This window comes from Rousettus aegyptiacus, unplaced genomic scaffold (assembly GCF_014176215.1).
Source record: "Rousettus aegyptiacus isolate mRouAeg1 unplaced genomic scaffold, mRouAeg1.p scaffold_m13_p_6, whole genome shotgun sequence".
NCBI classification, from domain to species: Eukaryota; Metazoa; Chordata; class Mammalia; order Chiroptera; family Pteropodidae; genus Rousettus; species Rousettus aegyptiacus.
In genome coordinates this window covers 71651978-71665653 of record NW_023416309.1, presented here as the reverse complement: position 1 = coordinate 71665653, position 13676 = coordinate 71651978, and the positions used below count along the sequence as shown (strand labels likewise).

General features: G+C 48.0%; 1 protein-coding gene across 1 annotated transcript; it reads right to left on the bottom strand.

The window, feature by feature from the left end:
* Nucleotides 1-346: 346 nt before the first annotated feature.
* Nucleotides 347-12998, bottom strand: RCVRN (recoverin). The gene is made up of 3 exons (XM_036223672.1): nt 9217-12998; nt 5949-6060; nt 347-3342 (listed from the first exon to the last, which is right to left on the bottom strand). The coding sequence occupies exons 1-3, from the start codon at nt 9595-9597 to the stop codon at nt 3221-3223; spliced, it is 615 nt and encodes a 204-aa protein (XP_036079565.1). The 5' UTR covers nt 9598-12998; the 3' UTR covers nt 347-3220.
* Nucleotides 12999-13676: the final 678 nt, after the last annotated feature.

The window sequence follows — 13676 nt, the reverse complement described above, 5'->3', positions numbered from 1 at the left end:
GGACACCTTCTGGGGATGCTAAGAAATACATGAGGGACACTGCATAAAAGGCTAGAATCCTGTGAGAGCAGGCAGCAATAGGGGCCAGGACACTTAGGCTTATTGTTCTTAATGAGATCTGTTTCTGCCTAAAGTTTATATGTACACGCGGAAGCAGAAATTCAGAGGTGAAGTGACTTCCCACAGTCTCCAGATAATTCACCTCTCTTCTAGTAATAGCACCCAAATTTTCCTCTTGGAAACTCTTACTCTCAGTCCATGAAGTCTGAGTTGTCCCAACTTTGTCCTTAGCCCCAAGGATGAGAATGAAAGTCTGCCTGGCCATGGCACCAAATATTGGGTCAGAGATGGGCATATAATTGATCAGAGCCAATGAGAGAGTCCTGAGACTTTGGCTTGGAATCAACAGAAAGGCATTTCTCTTTTCTACTGAAATTAGACCCATGAAGACAGCCTGGATCTGCTGATGGCCATTTTGCCAGCATGGGGTAAAGTCTGCCTGAGAATGGAGCCACCACAGCATAAAGCAGACCTCAGAGACAGAGGAAGGACCCTGAGACACTGTCAGAGTCCCTGGACTGAGTCAGACCTCAAGCTAGTGCTACTCCTGGAATTTCAGTTACATGAGTCAATAAATTCCTATTTGTGTCACAATAGTTCATGTTGGATCTTTTGTCCCTTGCATCTGGAAGAGTCTTGATGACATAGTTCAACACCACTTCTACCTCCTTCTTTACCCTTCAGTCAAGTGGAAGAGTTTTGATGACATAGTTCGTCACTACCTCTACCTCCTTTACACTGCTTTACAATACTTCCAGGTTCTCTAAGCATCTTCTCCACAGACTGCCCTAGAGCTGCACAGGACTCCAGCCCAAGTAGCCCTGCCAGCTCAAGCTAACATAAAATATACTAATTAGGTTACCGTTCTGGGGTTTTTTTATTGGCAATAGATCCAGTGGCCCCTTAATATCTTTCATTGAACCACAGACCCATAAGATTATTATGCAGTGTCTATCCCTTTAGACTCAAGTGACATGAGAGCCCTGACCTTGGAGAGAAGTGAAAAGCCCCCAACCTCCCTTACCAAGCAACCAGATTCACTCATAGAGGGTGGTGTGTAGGGTGAAGGAGCCCTGGTGTGAGGCATTGAGCCCTTTGGTTCTATCCCAAGAACACGCTAGCTGGACACAAGGTTATTCTCCATCTGAGTTGGTGTCTTCTCCCAGAACCACTGGACCAGATGCTGTGTAGCACCCCCCATCCCCTCTCCCTTCTAGCTCCAACATTGTAGAATCCAGAATTTTCTATCCTGTCACGTCCAGGTCAAAAGTACTGAGGCAGCCTGGTGCAATCAAAGGGACTCTGATTTAAGTACTGAATATTACTCCCACTTTGTGGCCTCATTTATACCATGGGGATAATAACACCTCCATCAACGAAATAATGTCGAGCATCTAGTAGGATGCCTAGCTCGTAGAAAATGCTGCACATCTAAGTGTTAGGAATACTTTCAAGTTCAGCTTCCACAAAGAGCAGCACTTTCTGGTGGTGGCGATTGTGCTATCGTTGTGCCTGAAGCTTGGGCAGGGGGGATCACCCTTAACTCCAGCAAGTGGAGACTCCCCTGCTTCAGGGCATTGCATACAAGTTAGTCAAGTGTCCAGGACAACTATATATTTTTCTGACCTCATCTTGGAACTTAACACTGGGGACAAAAATGGGCCTTCAAAACAATGACTCCAGTGATCTTGAGAACCCACTGGTGATTTCTGAGATGTCCTAGGCAATGTGAGCCAGTGGATAGTCCTGGCTAGGCCTCTGCTCATTGCCTGGCTGTACCTGGGCAAGCTGCTTGCTGTCTCTGGGTCTCCTTTTCCTATCTCTAAAATGAGGGGCATCCTCATGTCTTCACTTTTTACCATATCAAAACTGAAGTAGCTATCCCCTGAAACCAGCATCTCTTCCTGTTTCCCATCTCAGCAGATGACATCACTATTCACCCGGCACCTAAACTATAAACCTGCCTGCCATCCTTGCTCCTCTCTCCAACTCCTGCAGCTTTCAGGTGTTTGCTGACTCTTAAATATCTCCAAGAGTGGTCCCATTCTCTCCATCCCACTGTCATTCCCCTGGCCCAGGTCACCTGGGTGACTATAAAAATATCATCTCCAGCCGCCCTGACCCCCAGTCTTGCCCCTCTGATTTATTTCTACCCTGCCATAGGGTTCCCTTACACACATAGATCTCTCCTGCTCCAAACTCCACAACAGTACCCACGACCCCCACAGTGATGCTCAAGGCTTCCCAGGGGCTGCAGGGAAGGCCTGACGTGGTCTGACCTTGACTTACCTTTCAGACTTAACTCACTATTGGCTTCTCCTACCCCTCTGCTCTCTGGCTACACTGGTCTTCTCACAGGAAATGCTCATTCATGCCTCAGCGTCTGTGCTGAGACCCAACGCTTCCCCACTCCCACTCTTTCCCCCACCACAGTCTCCTGGGTTTTAATTCAAATGTCTCTTCATTAAGAACACCTTCCTTAATCGTCTGGACAAGGCAGCCCCTCCAGCTGTATCTTCCCACGTGCTTTGCACTTCTCTATGGTAACCTCCCCACCTATAATGGCTTCTTCAATGTCCGTAGTCCCCTCTACACCCTGAGCTCTGCCAGAGAAAGACCATGTCCATCTCCGTCACCATTATGGTCCCAGCACCCTGGCCTGTGGCTACAATGGCAACACATCCCTGTCTTTGAGGCTGAACTGACAAATAATTTCCTTTTCCAGTTCCAGAACAATCAGCCAGCTGTATGCCCAGTTCCTCTTGCATTTATTCAAACCTGCTTACCCAGCAATCCACAAAGGAGCTTACATGAAGTGGGGGAGGCGTTATTTAGGACTCCTATGACCTAATCCTGGGATTATCATGGGAGGCATGGGCTGGCTTAACTCACGAGGCAGGGGAGGGGAGGCGGCCGGGTGTAATAGGAAGGACTCTAAAGACAGAGGAAGAAGAACCAGTAGATTGCTAAAGACACTTCTGTTTGGCAGGGATCTTCACTGTGGGTTTAATGTGCTGTGGTTTGGAGGCCTCTCTCTTGGCCCCTAGGGTATGTTGTGTGTGTGTGTGTGTGTGTGTGTGCGTGTGCACACGCGTGTGTGCATGTACATGGGTGTGTTTATCTGAGTGGCGGGGGAGGCAGGAGAGTTGAGCAGTTCGCATCAGGGGTTCTTTTCTTTTTCCTTTAATCTTTCCTTTACTTTTTGAGGCTCGAATTGGATGAGTCGCAGAATTTCTTTATTGGCCAGGGTCCCCTCGATGAACTCTTCCTCTGTGAGTTTATCTGTGTATGTGGAAAAAACACTGTAGTCAGGATAGGCTGTTTCAAGCTGCAATGAGGCTGATGTCTGCCAGCATACTCTGTACGGACGTATTTTATTATGAAAACACTGGCTCTCACTGCCCTTGAGGGTACCTCCACCTCTGCCCCAGATACTCAACTCCTTCCCTGGACCCCTAGATCTCCCCATGAACTAGTGACAAGAGGGTTAATGACTGCAGAGGGGTCTAGGATGCATTCTAGTGCTATGCATCTCTTCTACGGCCAATGCCTTTGCTTGGTTGGTTATTACATATTTTTAATGTTACCCCAGGTCTCAAGCCTCAAGTTCTGAGGGTAACTTCTAGGGACCTCAGTGAGAAGAGTCTGAGCAGAGAAGCAGGGAACAATGTCCACCCAGGGTGAAGGGAGTTAAAAGTAAAGTGTCTGGTGAGGTGCCAGCGAGAGCCTGGCTCGTGGAAAGGCCTCTTTGTCCATCCCAGCATATGGGCAGCTCCACAATTCCTGGCTGACAACTCTTCCATGATCCATTCCTATGCAGCTATGTATCTCCCTTCTACCTCTCCATTTGGGGCTGAGAGAGACCCTTGCCCTTACCTACTGTATTCAATTCTAGCCAGTTAAATGCTCTTTGCTGACCCTTTCCTTTGTGCCAGACCTACTATGCTTGAGGTTGAGGTCACTTCAGGGGGCAGAGGGCAACAAGGTGCAGCATATAAGCGAGTTAAATAAAGTCCCTGGCCCCAGGAAACTCTTTATTTGGTGGGAAAGACAGTCGCACACAGAATAACTCTAAAATAAGAAAGGTGCTCTTTCAGCTCATGGTTATTCTCACTGTTGCCTGCACGTAGTAGGTGCTCAACAAACCTTGGCTGAATCAAACTGTACTTCCATTGGCTTATGTTCCAGGCCCTTTGAACATCTTTAATGCCCCCTGGGTTAGGATCCAGACTGGTTCCCTTCACAGATAGGTAGTGAAATTTGGGTCTAAAGTCCCAGCTGCCCTATCAGCCTTACAGAGAGCTTACAACTTCCACTATCAGAGCCCAGTTCTGGATTGAGGTGCTGTCTCTAGGTAAGCCACATGAAAACATGTCACCTGGCAGGAGTAAAAGTCAGCTGCCTAACACTGCTGTGTCTCGTGACATTTACCTGGGTCAATTTTCAGGCTAGCAAGTAGCAGAACAAGGGACTCGGCATATTGCAGACCCAGACAGATGTTGTGAAAGGGGTTAAAGAGCTAGTGGGGTGAGGTACCACAGGGAGTCATCTTCAACAGCTAGAATCAGTGTGAATGAGGAGAAGGTACTCAAGGAGGAGGTGACATCACGGCTGGGACTAGGGTGAGGCAAGAGAGGCAACTACCCTGCAAAATTTAAGGAAGCACTCATTCTCAGGATTGTGTGAGCACAGGCTGGCATTTGGGAATGAGAGCCACTCTAAATGTGGGGCCAGGTACCTCACTTGCCTCACCCTAGTTTTGGCCCTAGCGTCAATGACCTTCTCACTTAGTAGGGCTACTGTCAACTTCTCTCACTTTTGTTATCCTGGTCTTCCATGCCCACATGACATCAACTACTCTACCATACCCTTCTTGTGATGGCTGTGAGCATCATGCATGAGCAGCCCCAGTTCTGGGATCCATCACCGCTTTCAATGCAAGATTGCATTTCCCATGGGCTGCTCCCAGCCTAACACTGGACAGGGCAGGGTACCAAGAAAGGCCAGCTCCTGGAAGAAGGGGGCTCGAGGACACCCCATTGGCTTTGCCAACGCTTTCTTAGAAACAGTACTGCAATCTGAGACTTTTCTTATTCAACCTTCCTCCTTGCCGCTCTGCCCACACCAGTCGTCCGCTTTGCAGTCTGATAGTTTTCCCAGCCTCCTCTAGATCCCTTCCTGTTTTCCTTCATTAACCTTTCCTTCAATAAATCTCTTGCAATCTAATGTAAATCTAATCCCTTCTGGTGGTGCTTCCGGAGGGACCTAAACTAACTTCCTAAGTAAAATCATGTCAATTGAAATCCCACTTACTGGACTGTACTGGACGCTAATTCACACGTAGACTGAGCTGAAGTTTGCCCTGTCCTAACTGTCCAGAAAGCATTTTTAAAAACAATAAAGTAAACCGAAGTGTCTACAAAATGGCATTCCGCTTAAACAGAAAGTGGTTTGCAATTCCTCTAAACTTGTCATTTGCATACAAACTAATAAGCTGTTGCCTTTACTTTTTACTATTCCTTCAATAGAGGCTAACTCTGTTATAACCAAAGTGGTTTTTGTTTGTTTGTTTTTAAAAACACCCCATCATTTTGAGCTCTCCTTCTCCCCAATAGACTCTAAGGCCACAATGGAGTTGTATAAGCGACTGGGATGTGGGGTCATTGCCATCAGCAGCGCCAGTTCCAGAGGGGCAGTGGCTGGGCCTGCCGATCCTTCCGCCCACTCCCCTCAGAGGCCCTTCGGCCAGCCCTGCACAGGTGCATGACGGAATGAGGTGTCCTCGCTCCTGCCCGGGCACTGGGACTCGAAAGGATAAATCTCGTTGGAATCTTCAGGAAACAGCCCGTGACTATAAAATCAAAGGCAAGGAGGAAGTGGGCATTCACCATCATCTTTCTTTCCAAAGAAGCCCCAGATCTTCTCGGCTCGTTTCTCAGGGGTATTTTCATCATCTGGAAGGTGCTTCACGTCCTCAGGATTGATCATTTTGAAAATTGCCTGCACCAAATGAAGAGGAACAATGCGTCAGAAGGAGCTGTAGAGCCTGGCAGCCCTGGGAAAACACATGTTGCTGACCCGGCAACCTCTACGACAGAGGTGACAATGAAGATTCCTAGGCTTCAGCCTGCCCTACTGAATCAAAGCTCTCGTGAGGAGGCCAAGGCATCTGTATTTTAAGATCTTCAGACAGGAAAGGGAATGTGGGAGAGCGGTGAAGAAGGCTTTCATTTCTTATTTTGTCCTCTTTTGTATGGTCTGAATTTCCTAACTGTGAAAATACATTACTTTCATTTTATTAAAAAAAAGAAAGAAAGAAAAGAAAAGAAAAAATAAGAAATAAAAAGTTTACTGATGATAATCCCACAGCAGCCTGGGGGTGCAGTTTGGAACCGCTACCTTGAACTTCCCAGAAGTTTTAGAATATTCCATAGCTTCTGGGTCCACGCGGTACCTGGTTGCCCAGCCAGATTGGCTTGTGGTAACTACTGCTAACATTTGTTGAACACTTAACATGTGCCACTTTTCTAAGCATTTTTACATGCAACCTTCACAAAAACCTTACAAAGTATGTATTACTGGCCCCATTTTACAGATGAAAAAATTGAGACAACTAAGTTGCTAAAAGTCACCCAGTTAGAAGCAGAAGAGCAGAGATTCTAATCCATGCCGTTGGCTCTGGAACCTCCATACTTGCATTATGCCACCCATGACCTTATCCTTATGCTTTGAAAAGCATTCCAGGGGCTGGGGAAAGGAGAGGGAGTCTTCAATAAGAATTTTCCAAAGTCTCCCCAGGACACAGGAAGCCTCTCATTTACCCTTCTGCTCAGGGAGGGAATCAGAGAAAGGCTTAGCGTTAGGCTCAAGGATCTTTCTCACCACTCTCCGCTTTTGCTAATCAAGGAGCCAGATACGCAATGCAATGGCGAAGGAGGAAATGTCTCTGGACCTGTGATCAGGGGAAGGGACAAAGTGGTCTTGATGTGCCCTTCCAACTCCAGGTTACTTCCAGATCAGTAACTCCAGGGCTGGCCAGGCCCAGAGAGAACACTCAAGGTTATGGCCCCCAACCCTGTCCTAGTCTGGGCCCTCAGCTTTGGGACAGGCCCAGGGTACAGGCAATGTGTTGGGTGAGAGTTGAGAGAGCACCTTGGAGACACCCGGGAGCACAGCAAGGCAGGGACAGTAATGCCTGTGACATTAGCATGGAGGGAAGATCAACAGCTTTGAGAAGTACCCTTTTGCACCTCTATGCTATAACAAGAGGAGCAAGTATATCAAACCCAGAAGCTTGGGACAGTAGCCTAGGCTGGCAGGTGCGCAGCTACTGAAGTACAGGTGACCCCTTAACACTTCTCTCTGTCTTGAGCCATGGGAACCATGCTCAGGCCTGACAACTAAATGCTGGCAGTGACTGGCTGCCTACCTGTCTCACCCTGCTTCTAACACCAAGGGCAGACTATCAGGGTCTCAGGGAAAGAATCAAGAAAGAATCATCGAATGTTCACCCTGGGCCCTGGGAGGTTATATTGTTTTTACAAGGCCATGCAGCTAATCGATGGCATAGCTGGGACTAGAACCCATAACTCTTGACTCCCAGGCCAGTGACCTTGTGATCTGGTGAATAGCAGATCACCACCTTGCACAGCCTCAGCCATGGATGCTCCCCTCTCTCTTTCCCTCCCCTTCCCACCTCACCGTTCCATTTCTTCCTTCTTTACCTTTCTCCTGCTCCTCCCCTTCTTCCTCCTTTTCTTCAAGGAGCATCAACTTGTACTTCTTTGCTGGTTCCGAGAACATGGTCCCCATCCCAGGCTACCAGCCAGTCCAGGGGAGTTTGGCCTGAAGGCCTTGCCTGGATGCCAGTGAGGTTCCCATACATGCCTACTCTTAACAGGAGACTCTTAACGAGACACTGACCTGACTGCATGTTTAGCTGTTTTATTTATGGTTTCTCTTAATAAGGGTGGAAGAATTGTGCAAATGAACGAAGGATTACAAAGGCATAAAAATATTATATAAAATATGAAAAACATAATCCCTCTTAACAAGCATAGAATTAGAGAAATAAAGCAAGTGGTATGGGGTATAGGGATAAAAAAAGATAGAATAAAGAGATACTAGATGAAGGGAGATAAAAATGATATAATAGGAAAAGTAGAAACATTCTAATTGTCCAAAAATATAAGAATCATTAAGTCAGAAGATGGAATTCTAAGCAGCTATTAAAAATGATTTTGAAGAGTACTAATATGGAGAACATGAAAAATAAAACAGTAACTGAAAAATGATAAAAATCATATATGAATATGTTATAGTTCTAAATTATTTTAAATATACAGATAAAAGGCTGGAAAGGTATATATCAATATGTTGACGGTAATTTTCTCTGGATGATGGAATTAAAGGCAACTTTATTTTTCTTTCACATTTCTAAATTTCATAAATTACTTATATATTAAATAAAACTATTTTCAAGACACCTAAAGTCTTCACAACAAATGATCTGATACTGGGCCAATACAGACGGAAAGGAGAGTGCACGTTGGGAGGCACTGGCCTGCAAGGAGCCTGAGGAGCCTGTGGTTCAGTCTAGAACACGTGACAGATGACAAAGCTGAGGCTCAGAGGGTAAAGTGACCTGACCAATGTTACTTAAACAATCAGGACTAGAACCCAGTTAGCGCATCCTCCATCCTGGTCTCTTTCTATTGTGTATTTGAAACAAATTCTGGGTTTAAAATGAATTGTGAAAGAATCTGAATGTGTACTATTGAAAGTTGTGAAGGATGTTTTAAGGAAGGAAGGAAAGAAGGAAGGAAGGAAGGAAGGAAGGAAGGAAGGAAGGAAGGAAGGAAGGAAGGAAACAAAAATGTAAACAATAGGAAATTCCCAGGTTCTTCTTTAGGAGAAAAATGAAGCTGTGGGAAAGTACACAGCTTTCTGTTAATATCAGTATATTAGAGACCTCTCCTCACCACTGTCTCAGAGCCTTTGAGTCACAAAGCCTGGATCCCCACACCACCCTCCAGCCCCGCCTGCCTCCCAGCTGCAGCCCCCAGTGCGGCAGCACCAGCCGCAGAAGCAACAGGGAGGCCCTGACACTGGTGATCCCAATCCCGCACAGCCGTAAGTGGGGAGGTTGAGACTGACCATGACGATCTCGAGCACTTCGCTCTTGCTGATGGCCCCATTGCCATCCACGTCGTAGAGGGAGAAGGCCCACTCCAGCTTCTGGTTAGGCTTGCCCGCAGTGGTCATGTGCAGGGCAATGACGTACTCCTTGAAGTCCAGGGTGCCATCGCTGTTGGCATCGAAGCTGCGGAACACGTGCTCGGCATAGGCCTTGGGGTCTGAGTCGGGGAAGAACTTGGAGTAGATGCTCTGGAACTCCTGCCGGGTGATGCGGCCGCTGGGGCACTCCTTCAGGAAGGACTGGTACCATGCACACAGCTCCTCCTCCGTGAACTTGGTGTTCAGTTGCAGCTCCTCCAGGATCTCCTTAGACAGGGCTCCGCTTTTGCTGTTCCCCATGGGTGAGGTGGCGTGAACCCTGCCGGGTAGTCACCACTGAATGTGGGTGGATGGGTGGGAGCAACGTGCTCTCCCGGCCGCCTGGGCTTGGTGCTGCTGGAGACAGATAGACTTCGAGATGCCGGCGGATTAGGAGGATTTGCAGCAGGTTCACCCCAGTACTTGGAGGGAGGAGGGGCCCGGAGCTCGTTGGGAGATGGTTCCCAGAACCCCTGAGATTAAAATAAAGAGCTGACAGCAGGTGGTCAATCCATCTTGGCCTTCTGGGAGGACAGGACAGGAGGGCAGAACCTTAAGAGCCTGAAGCCTTGGGCCAAAGCCTTCCCCACTGCCCTCACCCATTCTCCCTCTGCCCTCAACACTAGCTCTCTAAGAGCAATGATATTCATAGCCTGTCCTCTGCCCTCACTCTGAGGTCTCTGGGGCAGGGATGACATCTTTCATTGAGCCCTACAGTGCAGGAGTTAGGAGCCAGGCTCTGATGCCAGCTGGGGTTCAAATCCCAGATTTGCAATTTACTAGCTATGTGACCCCAAGGCACTTTTTTAAACCTCTTTGCCTAGAATGCTCTTCTCCCCATCCTTTACCTCCTTCATAGCTTTCTTTAAATGTCGCCTCCCCAGCAAGACCTATACTGTCCATTCTCTTAGCACACTCCACACCCAACCATCAGCACACCACAGACCTTTTACCCTGCTTTATTTTTCTCTCTCCCCCATACATCTTCTGATTTACTGTTCGTTTATTCCATGTGCAGCCTGTACCCTCACCAGGATGAAAGTTTTGCAGAAGCAAGGATCTGTTTTGTTCCCTGCTGCATCTCCATTGCCAGAATGGTTCCTGGCAGCATAGGGCCCTTGGTGAATATTCCTTCAAGGAACAGGTATAATAATAGTGTCTATCTCATTGTTGTCACGAGTTGAAATGAGTTAATATGTGCCACACACTTAGAATAGAGTCCAGCACTTAGTACTAAATACATGTTAGTCTTTGTTATTGTTCATCTACAAGAATCAAAAACTAAACTGCCTATAGGAGCCAGCAAATGGAGGGAGTGAGTGAAGCAGCTGGATCGGGAAGACAATAGGGAGTGGTGAGGCCTCTGCCACACAAGGAAGGGGCTGCCAATGTTCAACTTCATTCGAATGCGGTCATATTGGACTACGGCTCAGTGTTAGTAGATTTTTCAATTATCCAAGAGACATCCAGAAATCAGATTTATGCAATTTCCAAACTTTTAAACTGGTTGTTAATTTAAACTTTTCAAAAAACATGACATGGGCCAAATACAACTATCTGGGGCTCAGTTTCAGCTTGTAGGCTGTCAGTTTGCAACCCAACCCGGTGCCCGAAGCTAGCAGACAATAACCCATGCTTGTTGAGTGCGTGAACGGATAATGGGAGACAGGGAGCTCTGCAAGGGAAGGCTTTGTATCCCTGCAGTCAGCTGAGATGCAAGTATGGGAGACAAGAAAGAATCCTGGTGAGCATATTTTGTATCTAAATTCTCAATCACCCAAAGGAAATGTCACGGGGATCCTGAAGTGGCTGAGCATAATGCTGGAGGGGAATGCACCTGGAACCTCAAAATTATCAGATTAGGTGGGAGAAATGTTTCCTCTTTGCCCAGAGGTGGTAACTACAAAAAACAACCCCCATAATTTCTGGGCAAGTGAGTTGGGGTTTGCACTCTCTTTCATAACAGGCTAATGTCAGGGAATAGCAGGTCTCCATTGCTGAGAGAAAGCCACCTGTGGGGCCCTGATGTTGCTTAGGAAGGACCGAGAAGTTCAGGCACTAACTCCATCCCCTGCAGTTCCAGAGTATTTCTGAGGAGACCTTAATGTTGGGGTGTGTGGGTGTGTGCATGTGTGCGTGCACGTGCGTGTGCATGCACACTTCTATTTTTTTTCCTTAGATTTTCACTATCCTGTAGCAAGGTATTCGTTCTCAAGAGCAGTTAGAAATAGAGCAATCACTAAACTCAAAAACAAACAAACGAAACCCAGGGCATGAAGGCAAGGCCAGAGACTTCACCTGCTGCCTCTGAACCAGGCGTGGGAGGTGCTTAGAAGTGCCCTGAGTGCCAGGCCTGTCCACATCAAGCCTGCGATGAAGCGAGGCCAGTGTTATAGGAACGAAATGGTTCCAAAAGGCATGGAACCTGGCAGGATCACAGGGTTGCTAAATTGCAGAGCTAGGAGGAAAGCTCAGGTCGTTCAGGCTCCCCATTCAGGGCTCTTTTCACTACATTACAATTGCCTCTTCTCTCATGGAGGCCTGAGTCCAGGGGTCAGGAAGCTCCATTTCCATAGGTGAGGAGCTGTCATAAGAATGGCAAAGGCTGTGGGCAAAGAAACAGAGCCCCCAGGTAAACATGGACAGCAGTCAGAGTCCCCCCAACCAGTTCTGCTTTTTCCGAGGGCAAGAAAGAAGGTGCTGGAACGGGTCAGAAGCAGCCTGGTACTGTCCACAGTCTTCAGATTGCTGTGCCCAGGAGAGGCCCAACCACAGGAGGGGACCACAGGCAGCTGTGTTGATGCTTTTGAGAGAGGGGCCATGACCTGGAGGTTTGTTTAAAAACCTACATAAACATCTTCTATCAGAGGGAGAGTTTATGCTCCTTAGCCAAACAAGTTGTTGGAGATGATGTATTGTGAACGGATTTGTTAAGTCTGAGCTGGGGCCATAAACTCCCCCTCAAACCCCCAAAGACCACTGGGGAGAAGGCCTCATCTCCGGTCAGAGTTTCAGTTTGGGTCTCCCCTCCCTAACTTGCCTTGACTGAAAGAAGCAAAGTCTGGCCTGGTCACACCCCAAGCCTGGAGCTCTGTCTTGGCTGTTAACCAGGGCCCAAGCCCCCAGCCCTCACCTCCATTCTTCTACCTTCCCCTGCTATGAGCTGAAAGACAAGAAGACCCTTCCTTGCCCTCGCCTGGAACCAGAGCCTGCGCACAAAGTCCGCACAGAGAGGGAAAAGGGGGCATCAAGAGGGCGGGTGGGAGGCAGAGAATGGGAAAGAACGCTCTTCCCACGGCTGTCCCAGTGCACTAAATGGCAACCCATCCTTTTGGGTGCTTGGTCTGAAAAACTTGGAGTCGCCCTCAGCACCTCTCTTTCTGTCACACCCCACTCCAATCTGTCAGAAATCATGTTGGCTGTATCTTCCGAGTATATCCTGAACCTACCATTCTCCCCACTGCCATGGTGACCGCCTCCAGCAGGCACCATTGCTTCTCCCTGAGTTCCAACTTCTATGCTTTCCTGTTTCTGCCCTTGTCCCTTACAGCTAGGGTCCCCAGTACCTGTCTGTGGCCTGTCAGGAACTGGGCTGCACAGCAGGAGGTGAGCGGCAGGCAAGGGAGCAAAGCTTCATCTCTATTTGCAGCCGCTCCCCAGCACTAGCATCACTGCCTCAATTCCACCTCAGATCATCAGGCATTACAGTCTCATAGGAGCACCAGTCCCTGCAGCCAAAAAGGTTGGGGACCACTGCTGTACAGTCCTGCGGTGAGCCCTGTAGCAACGAAGCCAGGCCATGTGCTCCTAGGCTCGGCAACCCCCACCACCACCACCACCTAGTAAGTCAAAGGCCTTCCACTGCTGGCAAAGCCCTGCAGAAGTTGCCCCTCCCCACAATTCTTCTGCTCCAGCCACTGGCCTCAAACAAGTAGCTCCCATGGCCCCAGCTTTTAATCAGGCTGCCTCCTCGGCCTGGAATATTCTTCCCCCAGCTACATACCAGACTGCCTCCCAGGTTTCCTTGTCTGTGATCAAATGCCACCTTCTCAATGAGGCCACCCCAACTCCCCTATTTAATATAGCAAGTTACTCACCCTCACCCCTGAAACTACCAATCCCCTCGCTCTGCCGTTTTTTCTTTCTCCCTAAATTTAATACCTTCTACACTCACACTATGTAATTTTGTTACGTTTATTGTTTTTGTCTGTCTCTCCCTACCTTTCACTCACTGTGTTCCCAGTACCTGGTATCTGACATATAGTAGGTGCTCAATAATTATTGCAAGCAGTCAGGCAAAAGGGATGAATGAGAAAATATCCAGTAGCCCTTTCTGTTCA